General features: G+C 49.0%; 2 protein-coding genes across 3 annotated transcripts in view; one reads left to right on the top strand and one right to left on the bottom strand.

Annotated features, from left to right (window-relative positions):
- The window catches only part of PI4K2A (phosphatidylinositol 4-kinase type 2 alpha), a 30,000-nt gene extending 27,709 nt beyond the window's left edge, over positions 1-2,291 (top strand). The window contains exon 9 of the mRNA XM_032882948.1: positions 1,657-2,291. Coding sequence (XP_032738839.1) covers positions 1,657-1,818 — 162 coding nt within the window. The 3' untranslated portion in view covers positions 1,819-2,291. The remainder of the gene's footprint in view (positions 1-1,656) is intronic.
- Positions 2,292-5,106: 2,815 nt separating this feature from the next.
- On the bottom strand, positions 5,107-13,067 carry AVPI1 (arginine vasopressin induced 1). 2 transcript variants are annotated; one of them, XM_032883051.1, is made up of 3 exons: positions 12,905-13,067; positions 6,651-6,947; positions 5,107-5,697 (listed from the first exon to the last, which is right to left on the bottom strand). In XM_032883051.1, the coding sequence occupies exons 2-3, from the start codon at positions 6,935-6,937 to the stop codon at positions 5,538-5,540; spliced, it is 447 nt and encodes a 148-aa protein (XP_032738942.1). In that variant the 5' UTR covers positions 6,938-6,947; positions 12,905-13,067; the 3' UTR covers positions 5,107-5,537. The 2 variants fall into 2 exon arrangements, with proteins under 2 accessions (XP_032738942.1, XP_032738933.1); XM_032883042.1 differs by lacking the exon at positions 12,905-13,067 and adding an exon at positions 12,569-12,754.
- Between the last annotated feature and the right edge of the window lie 14,477 nt (positions 13,068-27,544).

The raw sequence follows: 27,544 nt of genomic DNA, 5'->3' as shown, positions 1-27,544 counted from the left end.
GGTGCAGCCTTGCTTACCCTCCCCTGTGTCAGTGGCCTGGCTAGGAAAATCTTCAGTAGTTTAAAGAAGACGCTCAACAGGGCACCTGGCTGGCTCAGTTGGTAGAGCATGTGACTCTTGATCTTGGGGTTGTGAGTTTGAGCCTCATGTTGGGTGTAGAGATTATTTAAAAATAAAATCTTGAAAGAAAGAAAGGAAGGAGGGAACTTTTAAAAAGCAAGCAAGAGTATAGGCTATCATAGGATAACTACGATTTTTGTACTGTCCTATCAGAGAAGATAAATGGTGGTGATTCTCATTTTGACAAACATTCCTGTGAAAATATATACATATATTTTTTAAAGATTTTATTTATTTATTTATTTGAGAGTGAGAGAGCACAAGTTGGGGAGAGGGAGAAGCAGACACCCTGCTAGAGCAGGCAGCCCAATGCGGGACTCAATCCCAGGATCCTGCGGTCATGACCTGAGCCCAGGTAGACACTTAACCAACTGAACCACCCAAGCACCCCTGCCATGAACACATTTCTTAAATATCTGTAAAATATGGACAAAAGTTGGTAAAGAGCTAAATGCAATGTGGTTTCCTGAATGAGATCCTGAAATAGAAAAAGAACAGTCCTGGAAAATCTAATGAAATCTGAGTTAAGTCTGAAGTTTGGTTAATAGTAATGTTTCAAGTGTTAATCTCTTAGTTTTGGTAAATGGACTGTAGTTATGTGAAAATTTAAAATTAGGGGAAACTGAGTAAATTGTGTACAGGAACTCTCTATACTATCTTTTAACTTTTCCTTAAGTTTAAAAAACTGATAAAGAGACAGCATTTGAGAGAGAAGCCAAGTGAAATGCTGGCTTTTTTCAAAATACATAGTCTTTATAGGAAAATCAGAGAATGTAGGATAAACAACAATGAACAAATAAAAATCACCTATAATTTCTTGACCCAGAGATAATCACTGCCAACTTGCAGAATTTTTCTTCTCTGCAGATAGGTAGATTGGAAGATAGAATTTCAGAAAATGAAAGTAGAGTCACATTATAATACTGGCTCCTGTCTCCTTCCTTTTCTGTCTGTTGACATCAGGATCAGCTTTCCATGCCAATAAAATAGATCTTTTAATTGCTGTTTCTTATCCCTGAGATCGTTAACTGATCCCATACTCTTGGGCGTTTATACCATTTTTACTGTTACAAACAATACTGCACTCTATTCGTTGAAACTGTGCATATCTATGATTGCTGCTTTAGTTCCTGTAAATGGAATTGCACACTCAGAGGGCCTGTTCACTTTTAAGCTTTTATCATCCACTTGCCTTTCTGAAGAACTGGCCCAGGGTCCAGCCCCATAGCCTGGCTCTGAACTCTCCTCAAATCTGAGGCCTCGTCTTCTTCTTCTTCTGTATCCTTACTAATAAGAATGGCAAAAAGTGGGAGGTTTTGATTTTAATTTGCATTTTTTAAATGACCAGAGAGATTTCCATTTTCTATATTTTGCCCCTTATATTCTATTTTTGGAAACACCCTATTTGTATAATTTTCCATTAATGTGTTTAGTTTTGTATTGATTTATGGGAGCACTCTATCAGCAGGTCACCCTTCAGAGGCAGACCAGGATGCCTTGGTCTTTCTCTCACTGATCTTATTTTTCCTGCTGCAGATCCTAAATCTGACCCAGGCCCTGAAAGACAACAAGAGTCCCCTGCACCTTGTCCAGATGCCACCCGTGATTGTCGAGACGGCCCGTTCCCACCAGCGGTCTTCTAGCGAGTCCTACACACAGAGCTTTCAGAGTCGGAAGCCCTTCTTTTCATGGTGGTAGCCCAAGAGGCAGACAAAGACATGTTTGAGACTTGGGCTAGGAGGAAGCCTGGGGAGTGGGTTGCAGGAAAATCCAGAGATGCTGGTGGAGAGCAGTGCCCTTAAGAACCCTTCTTCTCTGCTCGCCAGCCCCTCAGGGCTTTCCCAAGCACAGGGAGAAGCACAATCGGAGGGACAGTGTGTGCTGTTGGGCCCTTCTGATTGCTAGGGAGGGCTGGAGCCTCCATGCGAGTGAGTAGTCCAGACGCCCCGGAAGGAGCATCTCCCAGCATCCCTTGGGGGCAAGCTGGGAAATTCCCTTCCCTCCCTGACACCCTGCTCTGTGGCAATTCTCATTATATTCTGCATCAGAAAATGAACACACAAATACGAATTTAAATATTAGTAGCAAAACCCAGGCAGAATCCCAGATCCTCTCAGGTCAGAAACCTGTAATCCAGGCCTAAATTTGCATGGACCCAGACACTCAGGTGCCTCACATGGACCACACCGGCTGGGTGATTCAGAGAGCCACTGGGTGACTCACCAGTTGGGACAGACAGAAGCCACACCTTTCCTTTGTTTTTTTTTGCCAGGTTTTCTTCCCCTTCTCCCACCAGTGCAATAGGCTGACTAAAAGCCTCCCAACCCAGTTCTCCTGGCCAGGACACTTTTGCTCCAGAACTCTCAGTGGTTCTGCATATGATCATAGAGATCGGCTCTGCTCTCTGCCCTTCCTAGTCCAGGCTTGCAGTTTACCCGCCATTCAGGCAAAGGCAAGAGGAAAGAGGTGGCCCTCCCAGCATGCAGAAGCGATCCACTTGGCCTAAGTGCATGCTGGGAGCTGTAATTGGCCTGTAAGTAAACTTATCCCAGCCTTGCTTTCTGAGTTGGGGTGATAAACTCCCCCAAGTCCTCTAATTTGTTCTGTTGTTAGATACTTTTTTTCCTCAACACTTTTGACTTAGGGGTTCAGTTCTGGGTCTCAGTGAGTTGCATCTCAGCTCATAAGAGGACAGGATATTGGGTCCCTGGACTTCTTTTTATGCTACCACTGCTGCCTGGTGGGAGTAACGGGACTCATTCTCTTCCTAGTGGGCAGCTTCCCTTTGCTCCTGACTTCTTGTTACTGGCCAGTGTTTCCTCGTTTTCTTGGGAAGGGCAGGGCCCAGAGGAGAAGGGCCTTCAGACTGCCCCCCAGCGCCTGCCCAGCTCGGTGTGCATCTTCATCCTTCCATGTCTCCTCCCTCAGCTGGCCCCCTTGCCAGATGTCCAAGCCCTTTCCACACCAAAGCAAAGAATGGCCTCCGGAGGGAGTGAAGAGGGTGCCATCTGTGGCTAAGGGGCAGTTCTGCGCTACTGGACACTTCAAGATTCTGGCACCCTGCGATTGGTCAATCAGCCTTGGAAAGAAACTATCTTGACGGTTTGAAAAACAACCAAAGAAAGGGAGCGAGGACTATGGCTCTGTGCCCTCTGCTTGCCCAGCTCCCGCTGCCCAGGAGGCAGAGCAGAAATGTGCAGTCCTCTTGTCAGCTGGGCCAAGCCGGTCCCTTTGCCTCCCAGCCCCCAGGAGCCAGTTTCTGGTGGGGTTCCCTCCAGCTGTCAGGAAGTTTCTGGGAGCTGGCTATGCATGCCCTGTGGACAAAGACATAGCTCTTAGCCCTGACAATCTCATTCGGCCGACCTGGAATCTGGCCTTGGGGACCGTGGTGGCGACAGTGCCTGAGCCCAGATTACAGGAGCAGCAGGGCTTCCGGAGGCCAGAGGGGACCCAGGTGTGTTTAGCTCTCCAAAGACCTCTCTATACAGACCTGTTGGTAAAGCTTCCCACCTGGGCTGTGAGAGAGTCCAGGCAGTCTTAGAGGAAGCTGGTTGCTTCCCCCAGCCAAGTAGATCTGCACATCACCCTCATCTAGACCAGCTCTGTGTTGAGAAGGAAATTGGGTCCAACGTATGAGGGGGCTGATCCCAGTCTTGGCAGGCAAGAATGTGGGGTATCCTTTCTCAGCATGTCTCCTTTCTCCTTGAAGTCTGTACTCAGGTTGCCTTGAATGTGGACTTGGGGAGAGCTGGGGGCGCAGAGTGCCAGGGGAGGCTTCTGGGTGGCACTCATGGGACAGCCCAGCCCTCTGCCAGCCCCAGGCCCTGTCCCCCTGTCAGGGAGGTGAGGCTGGGCTGGGAGAGTGCTGCTGCCTGTGTTGTTCTTCCAACGCACTGTAGAACTTGTATGTAATGTATTTAAATCAATGCAAATGTATGAATAACAAGTCCAATTCTGACCTTTTTTGTCTAGTGATCTTGGGTAAAAGGAAGACAAGGTAGAATGCAATTTTAAGGACAATGTGTTTCCATGGAGTTGCTGAGATAATGGCTCCTGAGTTATACAGGTCCTCATTTCCGAAGTCCCAGTGCTTAATATTTTCATTAACTCATTCGACACCAAAACATGACCTGAACCTACACTGGTATGAATTGAAGCTATTTGTAACCATATTTTTCTCTTAGTGTGTGTATATTTGTTGCAGAAATATTAATGTTTCGTTACGAGTTATTTCCCTACTAGGGATTAGGCACTATTTGCACTGACTACTTCCTAAAAGCTGGAAAAATTCTGAGTAACAAAATCATCTAGCTCTAAGGGTTTGGGGTGAGGAGATGTGGACTCGGCTTCTCTTCTGGGCCACAAGAGGGCAGCCCTGTTCTCTGTGCACTTCGTAGCCTGCTTGAAGTACTTTGAACCCTGAGTCCTTTAAGTGATGGGTAATGGGACAGATAGGATCACTTGGAGCAGAGCTGAATGCTGATAAGCACATAATATGCTATTGAGGCAAAGCTGGCAGAGTGATCAAAATCCTCACCTTAAAGGTTTTTAGGCCAGGAAACCTCAGATAATGCCGGAGGCTCAAGAATGATTGGTCCAGCTGTTGTCCCACCTCAGTACGGCTGGTTGGCCCATGGGGGTAAAGAAACCCGCTGAAGGGCTGGCAGCCAGCACATTGACTGCAGACTTACTGCTCACTATGCAAGGCCTACTGGAATAGCCCTTCCCCTTCTAGACCTGGCAGGAGTCCAGGAGCCACCTCTCTCCTGTGGATCAGGACTGCCTTAGAGAAATGTTGCCATCTCCCAACCAGATAGCTTCTGGAAGAGAAGGCTCTGGCACAGGGGATTGGGGGAGCTCACAGGGAAAAGGAGGCCTGTCCTGTTTCCTCCTTCCTGGGAACACCCCTTCCCCGCAGTAAGCACCACCTTTCATCCCATGGCTCAAGAGTGTCCATGTGGGGATCCTCTTTTTGTGACAAACTGCTGTTGATATGAATGTTTTTATTTTGCCACTTAAACCACGGTTTCCTTGTGCCAGCCAGACAGGGGCGGGGTGTGGGCCGGCTGCTGGACCATGGGTTACAGGAGGAGCAGGAGGGTTAGTAGCAGGAGTGGTGAGATGCTCAGTCCGAGAGCCCATCACGTGACCCTCAGGGAACTAATCATGCAGCCCAGGTATACTGTAAGATGGGAAGAGCTGAGGCACTGTTTCTCATTCTGGTGAGGAATGGGTCCCACATAACCTAGAGCTCAGGGGACATTTCCAGTCCTCTTCTGAATCGGCTGTGGTCTTTCATTTACCCCTGTGGGGGTGTCTGCCTCAAATCTCTCTTCCTTCTTCACCTCCTGGGCCCTTTGGCAAAAGTCCCTGTGATTCCTGGGGAAGATACTGCCATTGCCAGCTCCTTTCCTGGATCAGTGTCTGATCTGATGGAGGTAGCTGGTAGGGCCTGGCTTCTTCCAGTTCCGGCGGATCCTAGCACTTGTCCTTCTGGAGTTCACATACTGATCATCAGAAGCTGTCTCTGTGGTACCACTCTGTGGGTCAGCCAGTGGAGTGCAGGACTCGGGGATTCTGCAAGAACAAGTGTGTGATAGGCCCATGTCAATAGGAAGAGCAGAATGGGGATTAAAGAGATTGTGGTCATGAGGATCTATTAAATCACACTGTTTGGGGTAAAATAATCCCAGGGCTTTGGCCCTCTGAGAGCTAAAGACCAGGCAAAGCTTTCAGATGTCTTTTCCATAAAGAGAGCTGGACTAGGTTTATCAGGGTGTGTGATACTCGGCATTTCTCCAGCTTCCTCATGCTGCACTCGTGACAGTCATCAGTGGTCAGCCGTGATAGGAGACTGGAAGAACCAAGTAACCTCCTTAGCAAACTGTTTTAAACAGGGATTGCAAGTCAGCTGGAGTTCATCTGAGGAAGGGCCCAATCTGCTTCCCCTGGACGTGCTGACTCAGAAGACATGTTCAAGTCTAGTGCTCTGACTGGAGGCCCCAAGAAGGCAGCGGGAAGAATTAGAGCCCAGAGCATAACCCACAACGACTGGCTAGGCCATGTGTTTCAGCTTGACCTCCTGGGGCTCGCTGTTCCCAGGCTGTCAGTGACGTAGGCAAAGGCGGATGACTAGGGAAAATTTAAAGTTCCTCAACACTTTTCAACCTCAGTACCTCTATGGAACCCTCCTACACTATAGTCTATAATTCCACAGGCAAGATTTTAACCAGGCTTACTTGTGATTGTTACCTGTTCTACCACAAGGAAACAAATTATCTTCCGCCCAAATGATAGTCCCTCCCACCTGTCTGAGAATCACTGCAAATCAGGACCCAGGCCTGCCTTCCTGTGGAAGTTCACGGGGTCCAGTATGACTCCCATAGTAACAGAGATCATGGGCACGGAATAGACCTTGCCCCTGCCATGGCCGGTACTCACAGTGAGGCCAAGTCAGTAGCGCCGGGCGGTGGTGGACGGGGCAGCCTTAGCGCTCACCTTCCCTCCGCCCTCCAATTCCAGGAACCCACCTGAGCCGGCTGCAGTGGTGCAGTGAGTTGCCCAGGGGTTTCGGCCGGGGAGGCCTCTTCCTACGCAGCCTCCTCAAGGCCTCTGCCACACGGTGGTCTCCTGCACACTCCCAGATGATCTGTGCCCGCTCCTCGGCCAGCTGGTCCCCACTGCGCTCAAACAGGCCCTGGATCTGCAGCAGCTCAGCGTCCTGGAAAATGTTGGCTGATGCCTGCTTGCGGCCCCGGGCCTCAGCCGGGGCCTGCCACGGGGGCGGCTCGCTCACCACAGAGGCCGGGGTGCCCATCCTGGGTGCTCTGGGGAAGGAAAGCATGGAGAGACATCAGCTTATGGGGCCCTTCCCAGACCTGGGGTCCTGGTGAATGCAAGCCTTCTGGCATTTCTATTCTCCAGGAACTAACGTGCAGTAAGTCTTGACTTAAAGTCACTCTACCTTCCAGGGCACCTGAGGGAAATAATATTACTAATGACAGTCAAACTATTACAAAGTGCTTATGTGTGCAATGCACGTACTATCTCACTGAGGAGTCCCAGCAGCCTGTGACGTCAGAATGGTTTATCCGCACCGTACAGATGAAGAAATGCAACTCAGCTGAAATGATCCTTTGCAGCCACAAAGCCTTGCATAAGTGCAGAGCCGGGAGCAGAGCCCAGGTCTGTCTGGCTGTAAGCCCAGGCCGACCCCAGGACACCTAGGTCCTAAGGATGGTGCTGGGAGTAGCCACCGCGCGGTGTCCAGCACTTAGAGGTACCGGGCATGGCTCTAGGAGTTGTAGTCATGTGACCTCCTTGACACGTGTGCACAGCAGCCCTCTATGCGAAGGCCCAGGTTCTGTAGCACAGAAGAGGAGGGTTATGGGGTTGGGTTGACCACACTGGAATCCCACTTCCAGCCACCTCCACCACTGCCTGGCTCAGCTGGTTCCCACACCAATTCTGCTTCACAGAGTTGCAGCGAGGACTGAGGGAAGACAGTGGTAAGAACAGTGCTCAAGGTTCTAATATTCTGCTTTCCCATTTATAACATGGAGAACAGTCATCCCACCTATTTTCAAGACCCTGGAGAGAGCCCAAGTTCAAATAGTTTAGCAAACACAGTATGAAATAGACAAGGAGATCTAGCTCAGTCCAAAGAGCCATGGCGAGGAACGCAGGGGCGAAGAGACGGCTCCAGGGTTAGAATACGCAACCGTGGGCAGAGGCTGGAAAAAAAAAGTTCGATAAAAGGAAGGCTCATGTCAGTGCCCCCTCATAGGAAATGAAATTTCAATTAAATGATCATCCTCAGTTCTAGAGAGTTCAATTTGAATAATAAATAATAATAAAAGGGGGCTCACTCACCCCACCCTTGTCTCCAGTACAGCCTGAAAACGCTATGAGATTGGGAAGCAGACTAGAGACAAGACCAAGGGCCTCGGTATTACACAGAACTGGACTCATCCCAGCTCTGCCACCTTCCTAGCGGTGACCCTAGGCAAGTTATTCAACCTCTCTGAGCCTCTTTGCTCAGCTGTAAACGGGCTCATAACCACTTCTCAGGATTGCTCTATGGGCTGAGCGTGCCTAGTGTGGTATCAGGTACAGGGTAAGAGCCAAATAAATGCAGATTCATAACCCCCACCCCCATGACCCTTTTGGCCTTGACTTTTGTACTTGGGTCAGGTTATGATAGGGTCCCTTTTCCGCTGTTTGGGCCTGAACCAGCAGAGGACTTGCCTGTGCTCCCTCCACCCCTCAGCCCCAGGCCTAATGGCAAAGGTCAGGTAGTTACACCAGACCTCACCTCATTCCAGAGAGCTACGGAGACACCTGTCACCCAGGAACTAGCCTAAAAAGGGAATAAAAATCAATACATTTCAATACAAAATGTCCATGCTCACTGTAACAAACAGAAAGGAAATCCTATAAAGCATTCCCAGCTTCTCTGCCCTTACTCTCACCTGCCTTTGTTCTGAGAGTTTGAGACCTCTCTCCATTGCGTTCAGACTCCTCAAATGTAACTGGCCCTTGCTCCTCACCTCAATAGCAACTCTCCTTATTCCAGTAATTTCCACACTCACCCTGTCCCAGTGTCTAGGCCTCCTCTCATAAGAACCCCACTCTTGGGGCGCCTGGGTGGCTCAGTCGGTTAAGCCTCTGCCTTCGGATCAGGTCATGATCTCAGGGTTCTGGGATCGAGCCCCACATTGGGCTCTCTGCTCGGTAGGGAGCCTGCTTCCTCCTCTCTCTCTGCCTGCCTCTCTGCCTACTTGTGATCTCTGTCTGTCAAATAAATAAATAAAATCTTAAACAAACCCCACTCTTTTTTTTAAATAGGGATTTCATTTCATTTTTTTTAAAGATTTTATTTATCTGACAGAGACGCAGTGAGAGAGGGAACACAGCAGGGGGAATGGGAGAAGAAGCAGGCTCTCCACTGAGCAAGGGGCCTGATGTGAGGCCCAATCCCAGGACCCCGAGATCATGACCTGAGCCGAAGGCAGATGCTTAACGACATAGCCACGAGGTGCCCCAAGAACCCCACTCTTCAAAGAGTTCAGTAACTAAAATAAACCTGCAGAAAACTTTCAGATGAATGAACTCCATAAAAATTGTGCTTTTATCTGGAAATGGGAATTTTAAAATCTACCTCTCCATAGGCACTATTACAGAATCCAATTAAAAACCTAGTATGTGTGGTAATGAACTCTCCTGAGCTGTATGATTAAAATGTACTGTGACCAGAAAACAACAGTCACCAGGGAACACTTTCAGGCTGATAAAAAAAGCTGACTCTGGGTCATCTACTCTGCGTCAGGCGACACGACAATATGCATGATGGTTCATCCTCAACGTAATTCCAGGAATCGGGCACCATTACCCTCCTCCCAGCTCAGAGGAGCACAGGAAGCTGAGACAGATTCAATGCCAGGGGCTCAGCCAAGGCCAGGACCTGGTGTGAAGGGCTGCAGATGTGTCTGAAAACCTCAGCTGCCTTCACAACCAAGCTCCAAGCATGCTGCTGGCTTGTCATCTCTGTGAGGGATATTTCACTATTCTCATCGAAGTCACCAAGTGGGAAACCTGCCGGTGGAAAAGGAAGAACCATGGCCAGCCCACACATAAGGCAAGGGTGGGGCTGTAGAATTTATTTTAATCTTTTCATTAGCGTCAGAGCTGTTTACTGTGTGGCCTGCTGTTCTAGCCTTGAACCTGTGGCAGTCTGAAGAGGAAAATCCCCAGCTTCCACAAAACAGATCTGGAACTGCAACGAAGCCCAGGGCACACAGTGCTGGCTTCTGAGTCAGAGCCCTAATCCTGCCACTTGCTGGCTGGGGGGGCCCTCCGGCACTTCGCCTCTGTGGGCCTCAGTTTCCCCCTTACATCTGTAAGAACAGGTTGATGCCTCTGGTCTCCAAGGACATGTGTGGTGTTAGGGATTCTGTGATGAGGCTAGGTCTGTACGGAAGCGGTGACTGGGTCTGCCTGGCTGCCAAGGCCTAGACGCAGCATGTGTGGACAGGCCTGGCTAATTAGGTGCCAGGAAATTCCCCAACCAGTAGTTCCTCTTTTCTGCCCTCCTCAATCTTCCCTGGAGAAAAGACACTGTTTTGCTGGTGGGATGTGGGGTTAAGGTCTGGGAGAAGACAGAGAACTCACCGCTCTAAGGCACCCCAGGGACCTAGGCTGGCTACGACCAAGCCTGGGACACACTCCTAGGCTGGTCTGGGTGGTGGGAGAAGAGGTGGTATCGTTTCTCTCAGATTCGGGCAATCTCACCCTCCCCTCAGAGAGAATGGTAACCAGCTTAAGTAGCAGTGCTGTCTCAGGGATGGCTTGGAGCCTGACTTCCCAGATATTCCTAGCCACCTGTGTGTGGCTACAAGGCCCTACACGGCCCGACCTCCAGCCTCTAGAGTCCGAGTTATAGTGAATTACAAACACACCAACAAAATTTGTGGGGGAGTCTAAGCCTCCAGCTTCAAACATACCCTTCATGCACCCTGGGACCTCCAGATTTCAAGGATCCTCACTCTTAGCTCTGCCTGCCACCCTGGGCTTGAGCCAGCAGTCAGACTGAGAATGAAAATCAGTGGAGTTTCCATAAGATTAGATACAAACTTCCGGAAAACGAGTCAGAACACTTGTATTATCAGAAGAAACTGGGTTTTTTTAAAGGTTTTATTTTTTAAGTAATCTCTACACTTAATATGGAGCTTGAATTTATAGACCGAGATCAAGAGTGGCATGCTCCACCGACTGAGGCAGCCAGGCACCCCAGAAGAAACCTCTCTTATCTTATTCAATGTGTTCTTTCCCCCCTATTTTCTTGGACAAGACCTGAATCTAGGAAAATCAGTGTATACTTGGACAATGGTACTTTTTTTAAACTGGAAAATGCCACCGCAAGGATATTAAAAGATTACAAATGGATCTTTCATTCCAGAGCTGACAGCAAAGAATATAAACACGGGTCTGTGAGCAAATGAGTAAAAACTCACTGCAAAATACTTCAGTTTGACATAAACTAGCTTAAAAGTGAACCCACAAAGTAAATACCAAATGTGGAAAATGACAAAGTTCAACTTGTTTTGAAATAGGCAATAAATGAACGCGAGAGCTCTAACGAAGAAGTATATTTAAAAAGTGACTCACCAGACAATGAATTTGTAATACATAAATAGGGTACACAATTGAGCATCCTTTGTAGTATGTGAAGCTCAGTTTAGACAGCTATTACGATCGTGGTCTCAGGGAGGCTCAGGTAACCACGAGAGGCAGAACACACTTGCATGAGCTGGGCAGCAACTGCTTCCCCACTCAGCTCCCCTCCTTCAGATAACCCTGCTGATGGTAATAGTCTGTAATTGGAGGCAAAGGGCCTCCTGGATAAAGAACTGGAGGCTCTGGCCTAAGGCCCAAATCAACGCTGTGGCCCTGGCCTGCTCCCCCGCCACTGGACAGCAGCCAAAATCTGTGGCTCCTCCACTGGGAGGCCCAGTCCACATGGCCATGTGAGCCCCCCAGGCCTCAGGGCCTAGCCTCCTCCAGCAGTGACTGAGACAACTGCATACACGTAGGTCTCCAAACCTGATGTGGAAGCGGAGAAAGGAACTGGGCCCTACCCCTAGACCCATACTCAGATACGACTGGAAAATAAACTCTAGATGAAGGAATAACTCTTTTCAAGAGTTCAAGAACCCTGAGTTCTGGCTGTGCTTCTGAAAACCGGGTGACATTGACAAGCCTGTTTCCCCCTGCCTCATTTTGCTCATCATCAGAAAAGTGAGAATAAATAACCTATAAGGGAATAAGGGAGATAAAAGTATGTGAAAGCATCCATCCCAGTACACTGCATCATGAATGAGTGATGTAAGGGAAAGGCTGTTTAACAACCAGGCCCTATAGAATCATTGTCATTTTCATGAAACTCCCTCAAAACGAATCTTTACTCTTGGGAAATGAGGGTAAGGGAGATGGATTCATCTGTGCACTTTAAAATCACAGCTGCCACTGAGGCAGCTTGCTCCCTGTCAAGCACAGAACATCGCTTTCAAATAGGTGATCTTTTTAATCCTCACCCCATGAGGCGGCGCTATGGTTATAGGTTATACCCATTTTACAGATGAGAAAGTTGAGCTCAGAAAGGTTAAGTAACTTGCCCAAAGTCAAACAGGAGGTAGGTGGTGAGGCTGAATATACCCAGGTAGTATGACCCCAGCGCCCAGCCCCTCAACCACTGTTATTTTTGTTCTGCCAGATGGCTGACGAGGTCTTCAGGGGAAGGCACGACCCAGGAGGCTCTGAAACCTTTCCGAGCCTGCTATCTGCTTCTGCGGGTTTCGGAAGGCGCAGGGATCGAAAGTCAGGTCTCCCAAGCCAGCCTCGGCGCCCTCAGCGCTCCACGGCCCCGTGAGGAGTCAGAGCGATTACTCACCACGCTGAAGGGCAGCGCCGACAGACCTCAAATCGGGATGGGGCAGGCTAAGATGTGCGCACTCCAACCCCTTCACGGCCTTTCGAAAGGGCGGGCGTAGCTCTACGCTTCCTGCTGCGAAGGGGCTCACAGGGACCTGGCGGCGTTCACCCACAGGACGAGAGCTTGGGACGGGGTATCCTGGCCCAGGTCAGCCCCCGGGGCTCAGACGTGGCCGCTTCGCACAACGCCGGGCCCTAAGTGGACCTGCGGGTTCGGGTAGCCGCTGCCACCCGGGTTCTGATGGCCCGCCGCCCGCTCCCACCGCAGCGCGAGCCAGCCCTCGGATCTACGTACCTGGCCGCCCAAGGCGGGCCACCTAGGTCACAGCCGCGACTCCCGGGAGAAAGCGTTCCCCAGGCGGGGAAGAGCCAATCCACCGCCGAGCCTTGGTGAGAGCTTCGGAGGGAGCCTTCCAAAATCGAACGTGGAGACTCTGTGGGCCAATCATCAGCAACAGAGGAGAGAGGGGCGTGTCCAGGCTCCGCCCCCTTCCCTTCGCCGGCCTCGAAACCTGAGTGCGAAGATTCCGCGGGCCCAATCAGCCGCGGAGCAGCGGCGAGGGGCGTGTCCGCCGGGGCCCCTTCCCTCCGCCCTCCGCCCTCCGCCGCCCTAGCGCGGCGGCCGAAGGCGTCCCCTTCATTGACGTCAGTGCCCCGGGAGAGCGCGGTTTTGCTGGCGCGGGAGCGGGGCGGGGCCGCATTCCAGCCTCGGGGTGCGGCGGCGGCAGGCCCTGCAGGGTACACGTGACGCGTGCCCCCTTTCCTGGGCCGTAGGCCAGCGCGCACCGCGGCGTGCTCCCTGCAGCTTGTGGCCCTCTGCAAATAGATCCGCAGTTCCTTAAATTCACCACCCAGACGGACCACTTATCTTCTGGCTCCAGCTTTGAGGGAAAGGAAGGGATGGCGAGATTTTTGGGCTTCAAAGCTAGAATGCCGTGGGTTCAAATCTTAAATCAGCTGTGCAACCTTGAGCCAGTTATCTAAATAAGCAGTATTAGGAAAGTTTTATAATTCATTGGACAATGGTCCATTAGGGCCCACCCTGTCCAAGTTTCTTAAGAAGTAGTGAATAGGAGACGTCTATAAGCTTGTGCCCTGGGGGAATTTACAGCCTAGTAAGGAAGGCAGACTTTAAAAAGCTTAAAACATTTAGTGGTGATTACAGTTGTGATAAACATTATAAAAGGGTCTGGGGCGCCTGGGTGGCTCAGTCACTAAGCGTCTGCCTTCGGCTCAGGTCATGATCCCAATATCCTGGGATGGAGGCCCGCATGGGGCTCCCTATTCAGCGGAAAGCCTACTTCTCGCTCTTCCACTCGCCCTGCTTGTTTGTGTTCCCTCTCTCACTGCGTCTCTGTCAAATAGATTTGAAAAAAAATCTTTTAAAAGAAAAAAATAAAACAAAATAAAAGGGCCAAACGGAGGAAACTCAACTCCCTGTAGGAGGTCCTGGGAGGTAGAAGAAGTAACATTTAAGTTAAGATAGGAAGGAGAAGTTGAAGTTGGTCAAATGAAGAGAAGTGGGTCTGGGAAGGTGTTTAAGGAAGAGAGAATGGCATGTGCAAAGTCTAGGAGGTAGCTCGACTCAGGAGGACTTGATATGAGACTTGGAGTGAGGCTAGGAAGGGGCAGAGTGGTGAGAGAGCAGAAGGCAGAGGCGGACAGTGAAAAAGTTTCCATTTGACTCTCTGAGGGGAATGACATTATATATACTGTTTAACAGATATTTCATAGCATTTACCATGTGCCAGTAATGCCAATTGCAAATGGTAGCTCATTTCATCCTCATGAAAAACTTGTGTTTTTAGAAGGTCACTTTGCCCACAGCTTGGAACTTGTATTAGAGGGTTTGGGAGTGGATGGAGTGTCCACTGTTTTTGCTTGTTTGTTTGTTAAGGTTTATTTATTTATTTGGGGGGCGTAGTGGACAGAAGTAGAGGGGGAGAGAGAGAATCTCAAGCAGACCGTCCGCTGAGCACAGAGCCCAATGCTGGGCTCCATCCCATGACCCTGAAATCATGACCTGAGCGGAAATCAATAGTCAGGTGCTTAACGACTGAACTGCCCAGGTGCCCCCAACAGGTTCTTGATAAACACTTGTTTAGTTCTTTGGAAGGTGAGTTGTTTGTTCACTGGTTCAAATATGGTCAGGAAGGTGCATGGGAATAAGCAGCTAGGTCTCCCTGACTTCTTTTTCACTCCAGAGCTGACCTTCATGGTCATTTAAGTGTGATCTCTCCTCTGTAAAAGTTCTGAGGGGAAAGGAGTAAAACCCAGCAAGTAAGGATTTGTGGGTCCCTTTCTGCAAGATGGAAGGGATATTTGGGAGCTGTTCTTCCTCATCCCATGGTCTCCAGTTCCTCTTTCTGTCCTGCACAAAAACAACATCAGCAAGTGCTTTGCTGTAGTTAAAAGGGCTTTAACAACAGTTTCTCTTTGCTTTTCCTGAAGACCTAGGGAAATAGCGAAAAGAATAAAGAAGTCAGCAATGTTCGTCTCCAATAGAAGGTGCTCACTGCTGCAAAGCCTTTTCAGCCAACTGCTTGGCTAAAAAGAGGGGTGTATGGAGTCCTAAACAGGGATGCCCTGTTCCCCGGTCTCAGAAATAGGAAGGCCAAACTCTTGGCATCTCAGTGCCTGGAGAGCCTAGGATGTCTGATGCCAGCAGCTCAGACGAGCATACCAGGGTGGGAATTGGGAACTTGTGGCTTCTGGGTCAGATGTGACTAAGGCTGGGTGGAGAACATCTGGTGTCTCCCAACATTTTTGCAGGCATGTGACCATGCACTTATCACACAATGGAAACATTTCTATTGTTACAGCTTTATGCATCTGTATGACTGATGAGAAGACAGGACACTTCCATCATGCAGGAATGGAAGATCTGGGATCCACCCCATAACAGGGATGGCCCTGTTTGGAAGAGAAGGTGAGCTGTGAGGAAGGGAGCCCTGATGTAATTCAGGCCAAGACCTGGTTTTACCAGCGATCAGATTAAGGTGAGGGGAGTGAGGAATATTCCTTGGGTGCAGTACTTAAGCGGACACCAAAACCAACCAACCAGTAATCAAGATAAATATTTTAATGTAATATTTTTAAAAATCAAAATTAATGTAAAACATCCACAGTGAACAAAATATCAACACTTAAAAGCAGACTGTTGTTTGTGTTATGACCTGGTATCATTTTGCCACGGGAATAGTCTTTCTAATCAGCTCGTGGTTCCCACATGGGTCGTCCTTATGCTCCCTGCCAGTTAGCTTTATGAGAATTGAAAATAGTGCGTGAATCGATTGGGCGACACAAGGGTTTACGTATGGTCCTGTTTTTTTGATTGTGGGGCTTTAGTCAACTTTTTCCATTCAATTCAGAGACTATTTCGATAGGTGTGTATAGGAGTGCACATGTTCCTGTTGCCTTGGCTGCCAGTATGGCTCCGCAGAGTACTAGTTTCTAGGGGAGTAGAGTCTAGGAAAGGGGTTCCAGCTGTTCAACCTTAGGCAAATAACCTAACTTCTCTGCTTTCCTAGTTTCTCTTCTATAAAGTGGAACTAACCATCCCCACCTGTGAGGATGAAGTGAGGTGCAGTGGGCATAGGGCTCAATACAGACCTTGCTACAGACGCTAAACCAGCATTTGGCTCCTTCCCTCTCTGTCCTGCAGGGATCATTCATGCAGCTCTTGCAAATGGTTCCCTTCCAATGGGTTTTTCTTGCTGTCTGTCCTGTTCTGGGGAGACCAGAGAGAACGTCCACCCTCCACTGACAAGCGGTAGTGTATCTCTTGAGTCCCCTCTCTTTTTGTTGATAAGTGCTCTTGGTAATTGTAAACTTTTTAAGAAGCTCCCTTGTGCTTGGGACATTATACAAGACAACTTGCTACAGCCCTCTTCTCTGAACTTAGCAACTGAGAAGAGCAAAGCCCTATGGGCAAACAGTACAGTACAGAAACACGACCACGGAAACAAAACCAAACCTCGAAGGCAAAACAAAACCTCCACACCTAATCTGACTCATGTACATTGGAATTAAAGGTCAATTTTGTATTAATCTGCTCGGGTTGCCATAACAAAATAGCACAGGTTGGGTGGCTTAACGACAGAAATGTGTGCTCCTCGCAGCTGGGCAGGCAGGAAGTCCAAGATCAAGGTGCCGGCCCATCTGGTTTCTGGTGGGAGCCCTCTTCCCTGGTTGCACAAGGACGCCTCCTCACCGTGTCCTCATATGGTGAAGGAAGAGAGGGAGGGTTCTGGTGTCTCTTCTTATATAAATGTGCTAATCCTATCAGATTGCGGCTGCACTCTTACAGACCTCTCTCACTTAACCTTAATGACTTCCTTACTCCAAAGACAGCTTTGTTGGAGGGTAGAGCTTCAACATGTGAATTTGGGGAGACACAATTCAATCCATAGCAAATATGAACTCATGTCCTTTTTTTTTTTCTTTAACAAGTACTTAGCTCTTTTTTTTTTTTAAGAATTTTTATTCATTTATTTGACAGAGAGAGCAAGAGAGAACAAGAAGGGGGAACAATAGAGGGATACGGTGAGGGAGAAACAGGGTCCCTACTGAGCCAGGAGCCTGATGCAGGGCTCCATCCCAGGACACTGGGACCATGACTTGAGCCAAAGGCAGATGCTTAACCATCTGAGCCACCCAGGCGTCCCAGAACACATGGTTTTTAATGTACAGATAAGTAGATATAGAAATAATTAAGTTGTAAGTGTATGCATATGTTTAAATGTATATGTGTATGTATATACATGTATGTATCCACACGAACACATTTAAACACACACGTTCTCCAGCTGTGTCTGCTGAGAGGGCCTACAAGTGATGATGCCCCAGCTGGAATAAGCACATTTACAACCCACATTCTGAGTTTTCCATACCATTCTCCACAAAAGGAACCATGACTCCTTGGAGAAATGATTGATTCAACCACTGGGGTTGAGAAAGTTCAGGATGATTCTAAAACATCGTGTCCTGAAAAGTAAGGAAGAACTCAGAGAGTGATGGAAACACATCAAAAGGACTAGGAGTCCATTTATAAGGGCTCCCATTAGCAAATGCAGAGCACCAAAATGAAGCATGACAGCAACAGATTGTAACCCAATGAGTGAAAGAATACCCAAGTCCACAGCAATATGAGTAAGTGAATAAACAGGTAAACAGAAGAGAAGAAAAAGGCCTTCCTTATAGTACAATATCAACTAATAAGTTTTCTCTCTCTACACGTTTTCTCTCTCTTCACGTTTTCATTTCATATGTAAGTTTCATTTCTTTTCTTCCTTCCTTCCTTCCTTCCTTTCTTTCTTTTCTTTTTCTTTCTTTCTTTCTTTCTTTCTTTCTTTCTTTCTTTCTTTCTTTCTTTCTTTCTTTCTTTCTTTCTTAAGATTTTATTTATTTGACAGACAGAGATCACAAGTAGGCAGAGAGGCAGGCAGGGATGGAGGGAAGCAGGCTCCCCGATGAGCAGAGAGCCTGACATGGGGCTTGATCCCAGGACCCTGGGATGATGACCTAAGCCGAAGGCAGAGGCTTTAACCCACTGAGCCACCCAGGCGCCCCATATGTAAGTTTCTATGTCAGTTGTTGGAAGTTAACATTACCATGTTAGTCTTTAGTTAACAGTGTATTCTGAGGGACTCTGGCAAAATTTGAGAAGTGTTTCTGGTTTTTGTTTTTTCGTTTTTCTTTCTGAGCAGTATTTAATGCAGACCGTTGGGGCTGTGTATCTCCTTTTGCGGAGAGAGGGGGTGAGAACGTCATCTCCAAGAAAGACAGCTGTATCTCATTAGGTGGAAATACAGAGTTGTTTCATTGTTGCATGGAGGTCCAATTGTATATAGAAGGTTGCATATGGAAGCTGAGTCTCCAAAGGGGTAGAAGGCACCGGTTATCTCTGTGAGAGCCAAGTCCTGTAAATATTTCTCCTTTTCCACGGGACACAATGCTTAGCTTTGTCAGTAGAGGGAGCCGGCAAGCCGCGGTGGGAGGAAGGGTTTCTCTCTTTGGTTCTGGAGTGTCCGCTCACTAAGTTCTGGCAGCTTGCCAGCCTTCTCCAGGGCCTGCTCCGGAAGCTCAGGTGTCTTCTCAGGCGCCTGGTCCCACGGTGTGGACTCCCGTGGTGTGGACTCTCACAGTGTGGGCAGCTTGTTCAGTGCCTGGGGCCTACAGCGCCGGGCAGCCAGCGACACACAGGGGCCAGGAGCTTCCCTCATCTTTGGTGGCTTTGCAGTTACCCTTTTTTTTTTTTTTTTAAGATTTTAAAAGATTATTTATTTGAGAGAGAGTGAACCTGAGTGGGGGGGGGCAGGACAGAGGGAGAGAATCTTCAAGCACACTCCCCGCTGAGCTCGGAGCCCCACACAGGGCTGGATCCCATGATCTATGAGATCATGACCTGAACCACAACCAAGAGTCAGACACTTAACCAACTGAGCCATCCACGTGCTCCATTTTGCAGTAACTTTTGATGTCCCTGCAGTCGCATCCCAGATGGCACGTTCTACAAGGGTAGCACCTCAGTGACTTTGCCATCTACTGAGCCACAGCTATGTCTTCTTTAAGGAGATCTGAATCTTGGCCCCGGGAGTGGGGAGAGGAGGAGAGCTCTTGTTAAGGGCCTATCTCAGCCCTAGGATTTGTAGCTATTGCTTATATTTTCTTTTCCTGGTTTCTTCAGAGTGCTCTTTAATGCCTCAGCTCTCCGTTAGAGTAAATGATAATTCCTTATGTTGAGGTTCCCCTATGCAAATTACTGTGTGGTTTCTGTCTCGAGATCGGACTCGGCTGAATCAGTGGAGGATAGCAAGACCGGTAGTGTGATGAGGGCGAAGAACGTCAAGTGAACAAAACCTAAGTGAGAGCAGGCTTTTGTCCTGCAATCCACTGACACCCTGAATCCAGTGAGCTGGGTGTCAAAGCTCTTTCAGAAAACAGTATTGATGATAAAGCTAACACTATGAGCTCTGGACACTTTGCACCTCATTGAATCCCCACAACAGCCCAGTGATGCTGAGCCGTTGCTGTTAATCTCCTTATGCCAATGACAAAGCTGAGGTTAGAGACCTGCACGATAGCAACATGTCTTCCAGCTACACCTGTTGCCTAACAAATCACCCCAAAACTTAGTGGCATAAAATGACCATTTTTTTATGCTTATGGATTCTGTGGGTCAGGATGTTTTATTTATTTTTTAAGAGGTTTTATCTATTGGGGCGCCTGGGTGGCTCAGTTGTTGGGCGTCTTCCTTCAGCTCGGGTCATGATCCCAGGGTCCTGCTTGGATCCAGCTCCCTGCTTGGCGGGAAGCCTTTCTCCCTTTCCCACTCCCCCTGCTTGTGTTCCCTCTCTTGCTGTGTCTCTCTCTGTCAAATAAATAAATAAAATCTTTTTTTTTTAATTTTTAGATTTTATTTATCTATTTGACAGAGAGAGATCATAAGTAGACAGAGAGGCAGGCAGAGGGAGAGGGGGAAGCAGGTTCCCCACTGAGCAGAGAGCCCCACGCGGGGTTTGATTTATTTTGAGGGTGAAGGAGAAGAGGGAGAGGGACTCTAAGGTAGACTCCAAATGGAGCACAGAGCAGGATGGTGGGACCTCATGTCTCACGACCCTGAGATCATGACCTGAGCTGAAATCAAGCATCAAAGGCTTAACTGATTGAGCCACGCAGGGGCCACAGGTCAGGATGTTTTAAAAATGTCCTCAGGGTTTTGGTTTTATTTAGGAATAGTGAGGCCAACAGATTAGGCAACGGCTGCCGTTGAAAAGATAACTTTTTACTCACAGGTCCCCAGAGGAAGGGATATGCCACATCACACAGAGCCACATGGGGAAGCCTCAGGGTCGGTCAGGAGGCAGAAGGAGCAAGAGAAAAGCACGGAAATGAGCTTTTATTGTAGTTTTTGTGGGAAGAAATGGGTGAAACAAAGTAAGCAGCTAGGCGGGTTTAGGATTGGCTAATTTGAATAATTCCCACAGGCTCTGGGGCGTAGGGACGGTCTCCAGTTGCCCGACACCTTTCCCTGGGATGATAAGGGGAGAGGAATATTAATTGCCTCCTGGAGTACAAGAGCCCAAACAGAGGAGGTGGTTTTGGAGTGTGGGTTCAGGGTTGGTTGGTTTGCATGGCAAAAGCACACTCACAGTCACATTATTTGCTATCTTTAGGAATTAGCTAAATCTGGGAGGGGCAGTCCCTCCCTGGATCTGCAAGGTCCCAAGATGTGAAAACATCAGGAAACAACAGAAAATAAAAAGCATGAATGATACACAGGAACTGAGATAGTGGACAGTGGGGGTGGCTTGTCTCTGCCCTGTGATGTCAGGACTCCAGCTGGAAGTCCTGAATGTGAAGGTTGCCTTGACAGCTGGGGATTGGAATCATTTGAAAGCTCATTTCGTATGTATGGGGCCTAGGCTGGGAGAACTGGAAGGCGCAGACTGCTGACTGGAGGGCTTTGGTGGTTTCTCAGTATGACCGGGAACAGAGACTTCTTTCATGGTGGCTCAGGGCTGTGGCCTTGTCTTTTGGACAGAACTTAGAAGTCATACAGTGTGGTTCCTACTGTCCTGCTTGTTATAACTGAGTCACAAGCTCACCCAGATTCAGGGAAAGGGGACATAGATGCAATTCTTGATGAATGAAGAATCAAAGAGTTTGTAGCCATTTTGTTTTTAAACCACCACAGAGTGGAACTAGGAATGAGACCCTAGCAGTTAGGATCCAAGTCCTACTTTCTTCATGCCAGCGCCATTATAAGAAACAGAAATCTGTTTAAGTTGTCTCAGATGAAGAAGCATGGGGGGTGTTGTTACTGGAAAGCCGCAGTGAGTTCACAGAATGAAGTCTAGTGGGAAAACGTGAAGCAAGTCACAGGCGCTTGTCCTCTCTCGCCATCTTTTGTCCCTGCATAGCTGCCTGTGATGGTTAATTTTATGTGTCAATTTGACTGGGCCACGGAGTGCCCAGAGACTTGTTCAAATATTATTCTGAGTGTGTCTGTGAAGGTGGTTTAGGATTAGAGGGACATCGGAATTGGCAGATCAAGAAAAGCCGACTGCCCTTCCTCAGGGAGCTGGACCTTGTGCCATCAGTTGAAGGCCCGAACGGAACAAAAAAAAGGCTGACCCTCCCATGAGTAAGAAGGACCTCCTTTTTTTTTTCTTTTCAAAGATTTTTATTTATTTTACAGAGAGACAGCAAGAGAGGGAACACAAGCATGGGGAGTGGGAGAAGGAGAAGCAGGCTTCCTGCTGAGCAGAGAGCCTGATGCAAGGCTCAGTCCCAGGACCCTGGGATCATGACCCGAGCTGAAGGCAGAGGCTCAACAACTGAGCCACCCAGGGGCCCCAGAACGACCTCCTTTTGCCTGACTATTTGAGTGGAGACGTTGTTGTATTGTGGGTTGTTTTTTTTTTAATTTTTGAGAGAAACGTACGTTCATGCAAGCAGGGGTAGAGTGGGGAGGAGAGAGAATCTTAAGCAGGCAGGCTCCATGCTCAGCACAGAGCCTGATGTGGGGCTCAGTCTCACAACCCTGAGATCATGGCCTGAGCCAAAATCAAGAGTCAGAAGCTTAACCAACTGAGCCACCCAGGCACCCTGAGCCATTGGTTTGTTTCTACACCCTTCTTTGGACTCTAACTAAAACACTGCCTCTTCCTGGGTCTTGAGCCTGCAGCCTTTAGACTAAACTACACCCTGGCTCTCCTGGGTCTCCACCTTGCCAACTGCACATTTTGGGACTTACCATCCCCCATAATTCCACAAACCAGTTTCCTATGATAACTATATGTATGTGTTATTTATCTATCCATCCTGTTCCTCTAAACAACTCTAATAACTCTAATAAGCTCTTTTCTCTGCAGATCAACTTTCTCTGCCAACTCAGGGTTTCTACTCCCCCTAAATTTGCCTCATGCTCTGGCTTTGGTTACTCCAGCACTAGCTCCATTTAGGAATGACCATTTGGCCAAATTCCCGGTTCGGGTCAGAAGAGGAGATGGGAAAATAGCAACAGAGCTTTATGGTATAAATATTCCTTCTCTGTCTAGAGCCACCACACCGACAGGGGCTGCGGGTATGGGGAGAAGGCTGCCAGGGGGGCGGCAGGCAGGCCTGCCGAAGCATTTCCATGCCACTGAAGATTCTTGGGGCTTCTTTTGATCCTTAAATGCCATGATGTTAGCTATTCTGGCATCTTCCTGTTGGGTCAGGACAAGGTCCTTTTTGGTCTCCAGTGGCTTCTGTGACCTTTGATCTCTTTCAGTCACGGCAGTCACGTCCCCTCTGCCTGTCTAGGTTGTCTGGCCGGGGGGGGGGGGTACTTTTTGGCAGCAGAGAGAAAAGCAGAGTTGGAGAAAATCCCCATGATTCGCCATATCTGAAAGAGTCCCCAGTGGTCATGGGAGTTGGAAACCAAGTGGTAGTGGAGGGGATAGCACAATTGCTTTTGCTCTGTGGTTTCAGTGAATAACGTCTTATAGAGTCTGGTGAGACTAGACGTAAGGGGCAAGTTCATGGTTAAAGTAGACTCAGGGCATCTCAGACAGCTGTAGTGTTTCCAGTGGTCCAGAAATCTAAATTTAGTTCCTAGCTTAATCTTTCTGAATCTCATTTCCTTCAGCTGTCAAGCGGAGATAATGAATTGCCTATCTCCCAAGGTTGTTGCAAGGGCCAAGGAGGAGGTGAACACCCCATACCAAGCATCCTCTGAGGGCAACCCTTGGCACTGCCCAGTCCTTGGGCCTCATTCCTCTTGCTTTAAAGCTCCAGCCATGGGTGGGCTAGAGAGTTCAGGGGACAAATCCCCCTTTCCTGGAGACCTTCACATAGCAGGGTAAGAAACAGAAACAGCATACACAGCCAGGCTCCCCAAGTGTAGGTCTTGGGGCCTGTGACAGCCACACCCACTCTCCCTGCCTGGCCCAGTACCTGCGGACCATCTCTGCAACATGGAGATCATTCTCTTTGTCACCGCTCGGGGGCAGTCCTGTGATGTCTTGTGACCTCCAAGACCCAGGCTGAAGTCCGAGATCTATGCACTGATTACAAGCCTGGATTCGGAGATCAAATATTTGAATTCCGTTCTCCATTACATATGGGATGTTAGATAAGTCACACAAGCTCCCCATGCCTCAGTTTCCTCATTTTAAAGCAGAGGCGGTTTTAATGGACCTACCTCAGAGAGCTGCTGTGGAAAGTACGTGAGACAAGACTGGCAAGCACCTGGCATCTGCCGCCTGGCATGTGGTAGGTGCTTTGCATACGGTGGGTGTTCCCACTGAGTCTCTGCCACTTTTACCCAAGGCTGACTGGTAGAGTGGTGGTGACTGATTCAGTCCACCCTGGCCCAGAGTGTCCGACCCTGCCCCAGGAATGTGGTCTGCTGGGGTCTGCCCACCCCACCATAGGTCCCAGTAGGAGGTCATCTTCAGTAGCTCACGGGCAAGTCTCATGGGTGTCTCCCTTGGACACCATGGTTCCCTAGCCTTAAGGACCCAGCCTCACCAGCCAGTGTTCTGGGTGGCTTCGCACAAAGTCAAGACTCAGAGGATGCCTGTGGCTGCAAGTCTTGTCCTGGCCGGCTTCTCCTGGGGAGCGAGGGCTGAGCTTTGCCAGAGTCAAATGCCTTTACCACTTCATGCCCAGACTGTGGCCCCTTGCCTCTGTCTGCCCAAAGGGGCCCAGAATCCAGGCCATTTTTCATAGCTCCAGCCAAGGCCAGGTCCTCCTTGGGGGCTGGAATAACAAACTCAGGAGCCCCCCCCCGCCCAATTCCTACCCAACTCCAGCCCAGAGGGCACTCCACCCACCCCACCCACCATTCCAGAGCTCGGTGTTCCCACAGCCTTGGGAACATGCCTGGAGGTGTGAGCCGCTTGGTGACCAAAAGAGTGTTCATGCGCAGAGCTCCCTGCCCCGAGTGAGCACTGGAGAGTGAGTCAGGAGACCTAAGTTCTAAACTTGGCACTTCCATCATCAACCAGCTGTGGGACCTGGGGATAGTCACTTACCTTCCCCAGGCCATAGCTACCCCTGCATAAAATGAGAAGCCAGGAACAAATGATCTTTAAGCCCTCTTCCAACTCAGGTATAGGATTGTGGTGTAATGCCAGGTACATACACAGCAGGTGTTCAGGAAATGTTGATTTAGTAATTTAACTCTAAGATTCCGGGCAAGATTCTGCAGGTGCCAACACCCACCTATTTCCTCGCTGTGAGTTCTGCCTCTGCTGTTAGCTAATTTATGTCAAGGGCCAACTCAGGGCCTGGCACGTAATAGGTATTAAACCAGTGTGAGTTGGGTCTATGAATGCAATGATTTACAGTAGCCCAGAGGCTGAAGAAGGAACTGACCGACCAGCAGGATCGGGTCATGGGATCTCCAGGGGGCCACGCTTCCCTCCTTGTTATCAGCTGCCTCCCCTTCTGGGCATAGTCAAAGTCATTGCTTTGGGGCATAGAACAACGTCCAGCAAGCATCACTAATTCTTGTTGCCTGAGCAACGGAGGCCTTGCTCACACTCTTCCCTTTGCCTATAGCATCTGTCAGGGGCTGCGATTCAGCCCGCTTACAAGCTAATAAGCTAGCCTGCTCTTGTTTCATAAATGCGGGCAGAAGATATGGTCTCCTGAGTCAGACTCGAAGGATTTACCACTCTTGGCACAGCACGAGCATCATCGTTATGTCTCTTTCCTTCACTCCCTAGTTTGATGGGGCAACGCAGAGGGGCCCTGGTGGATGTTACCTATGCAGGAGCTTTATGTCACAGCTACGCAGCACTGAGCTTGGGGAACCCACCCCTGACCCCTCCTACCACCACCACTCTTACAGTAAGCAACAACCAAGCCTACTGTCTGTCTGGGGGGGTGAATGTTCCTTGACCCCACAAACTTATTGGCTGCAGAACACAGCAGCCAGAAATGGTTGGAAAGTGAATGGGTGACCATGGCTTTGCATTCTCAGCACACTCAGTATTAAGAGCCATGGCTGCTCAGGCCCCATGGGGGACCGCCTTGCCCAACAATGCCTAGTCACCATCTCTGCTTGTCACAACTCTATCCACCCTCCAGAGATGCCCTATTCTGGAAGCTTTCCCAGCCCTTCCATCACACATACTCTCCCTTTTAGATTTCCTTGCATCTACCTTCTTTTCCCTTTTGTGTCCACAGCTGTCGCTGTACTATCGAGAAAGTGCAAACACAGTGAGGGCAGGAGCCGGTGCTCCTTGTTCCTCCGTTCCACACCCAGATGGTTTGCATCCCACAGGTGCTTAGGCCATATTTGTGGATATCTTCTTGCATGCTTATGCTTTTGCAGCGTCTCCTGGGACTGTCCCTTGGAATGTCTTCAGGATTCCAGAGGCTAAAAATATCTCCCCAAACCACCCCATTGGCTTCCTTGTAAGGAGCTGGGCTGAGCTGCGAGGCTGAAGATTTGTGCCCACCAGGCGGCACACCACCCTTAAGTCTGCAGATGCCTTTCTTAGATGCCAGAGGACTCTTCTCTCCCTCAAAGTGTTGATTTGGTTAGGTCCCCTGCTCACAGACGTAGTTTATGGAGCATAACCCCATCATCAGCCCAGCACCTAGAGTCAGCCCCCAGGTGCCTGTCCTAGCTCCAGCCTTTTTCATAACCGGCACCCTGAGGACACTGAGGATATCCCAGGAGGGATTGATTGCTAAGGGAAGCTGAGAGAAAGGCCCCAGAATTGGGATCAGAAGACCTAGGTTTGAGTCTCCACATGGACACTTGCTAGTTCTGTTTCTCCCGGCAAGTTATGTAACCTCTCTGGGCCTCTGTAACTGTAGCCAAGAATAAAATCTGAAAAAGTAACATATAAGCACTTTGTGGTTGTTTTTTTAAAGATTTTATTTATTTATTTGACAGACAGACATCACAAGTAGGCAGAGAGGCAGGCAGAGAGAGGAGGAAGCAGGTTCCCTGCTGAGCAGAGAGTCCGATGCCGGGCTCGATTCCAGGACCCTGGGATCATGACCCGAGCCGAAGGCGGAGGCTTTAACCCACTGAGTCACCCGGGCGCCCCAACATATAAGCACTTTGAACGTGAACCTGGAGCCAGCCACACGTGGGCCCCTGTTTAAACTGTCACCCACCAGCTCTGTGAGCATGGTCACCTTCCTTCACCCTCTGAGCCCTGGCTTCCCCACTGGCAAATCAGTTAACATTGCCTAGAATATAGGGGTGCCTGGCTAGCTCAGTTGGTAGAGCGTGTGATTCTTGACCTGGGGGTGAGTTCACGCCCCACCCTGGGCGTAGAGCTTACTTAAAAAACAACGACAAAGGCACCTGGGTGGCTCAGTGGGTTAAAGCCACTGCCTTCGGCTCAGGTCATGATCCCAGGGTCCTGGGATGGAGCCCCATGTCGGGCTCCCTGATCAGAGGGGAGCCTGCTTCCTCCTCTCTCTCCGCCTGCCTCTCTGCCTACTTGTGATCTCTGCCTGTCAAATAAATAAATAAAATCTTAAAACAAAAACAAAAACAAAAACAAAACAACAAAAAAAAAACAATGACAAAAAACAGTGCCTAGAGCATAGAGAGCTTTCAGTGAATAATGATCACATATGTCTTATGGATCCCTAGACCCTCAAATGGTGCCCAGTGCCTAACAGGTGCTTAAAATCCATTTGCTTAATGAAAGGATTTCACAGATGAGGAAACTGAGGCACAGAGCGGTTAAGTGTGAGGTCCCAGCACAAGGGAGTGGTGAAGCCGTAATGCATAGCCAGCAGTCTGCCTCCACGGCTTGCACCCTTGTCTCAATACCATGCTATTTTACACGGTGATGGAGGTTACACATCACCTTTTATTCATTTAAAATAAGTGCTCACAGCTGTCCCAGGTCCCTGCAGGTGGGGCTGTGCAGCAAGAGGCCTCAGCCCCCTGAGAAACCACATATAC

This window comes from Lontra canadensis, unplaced genomic scaffold, assembly GCF_010015895.1.
Source record: "Lontra canadensis isolate GAN:19392208 unplaced genomic scaffold, GSC_riverotter_1.0 scaffold3, whole genome shotgun sequence".
Taxonomy (NCBI): Eukaryota; Metazoa; Chordata; class Mammalia; order Carnivora; family Mustelidae; genus Lontra; species Lontra canadensis.
This window is presented reverse-complemented; position numbering and strand designations above follow the sequence as displayed.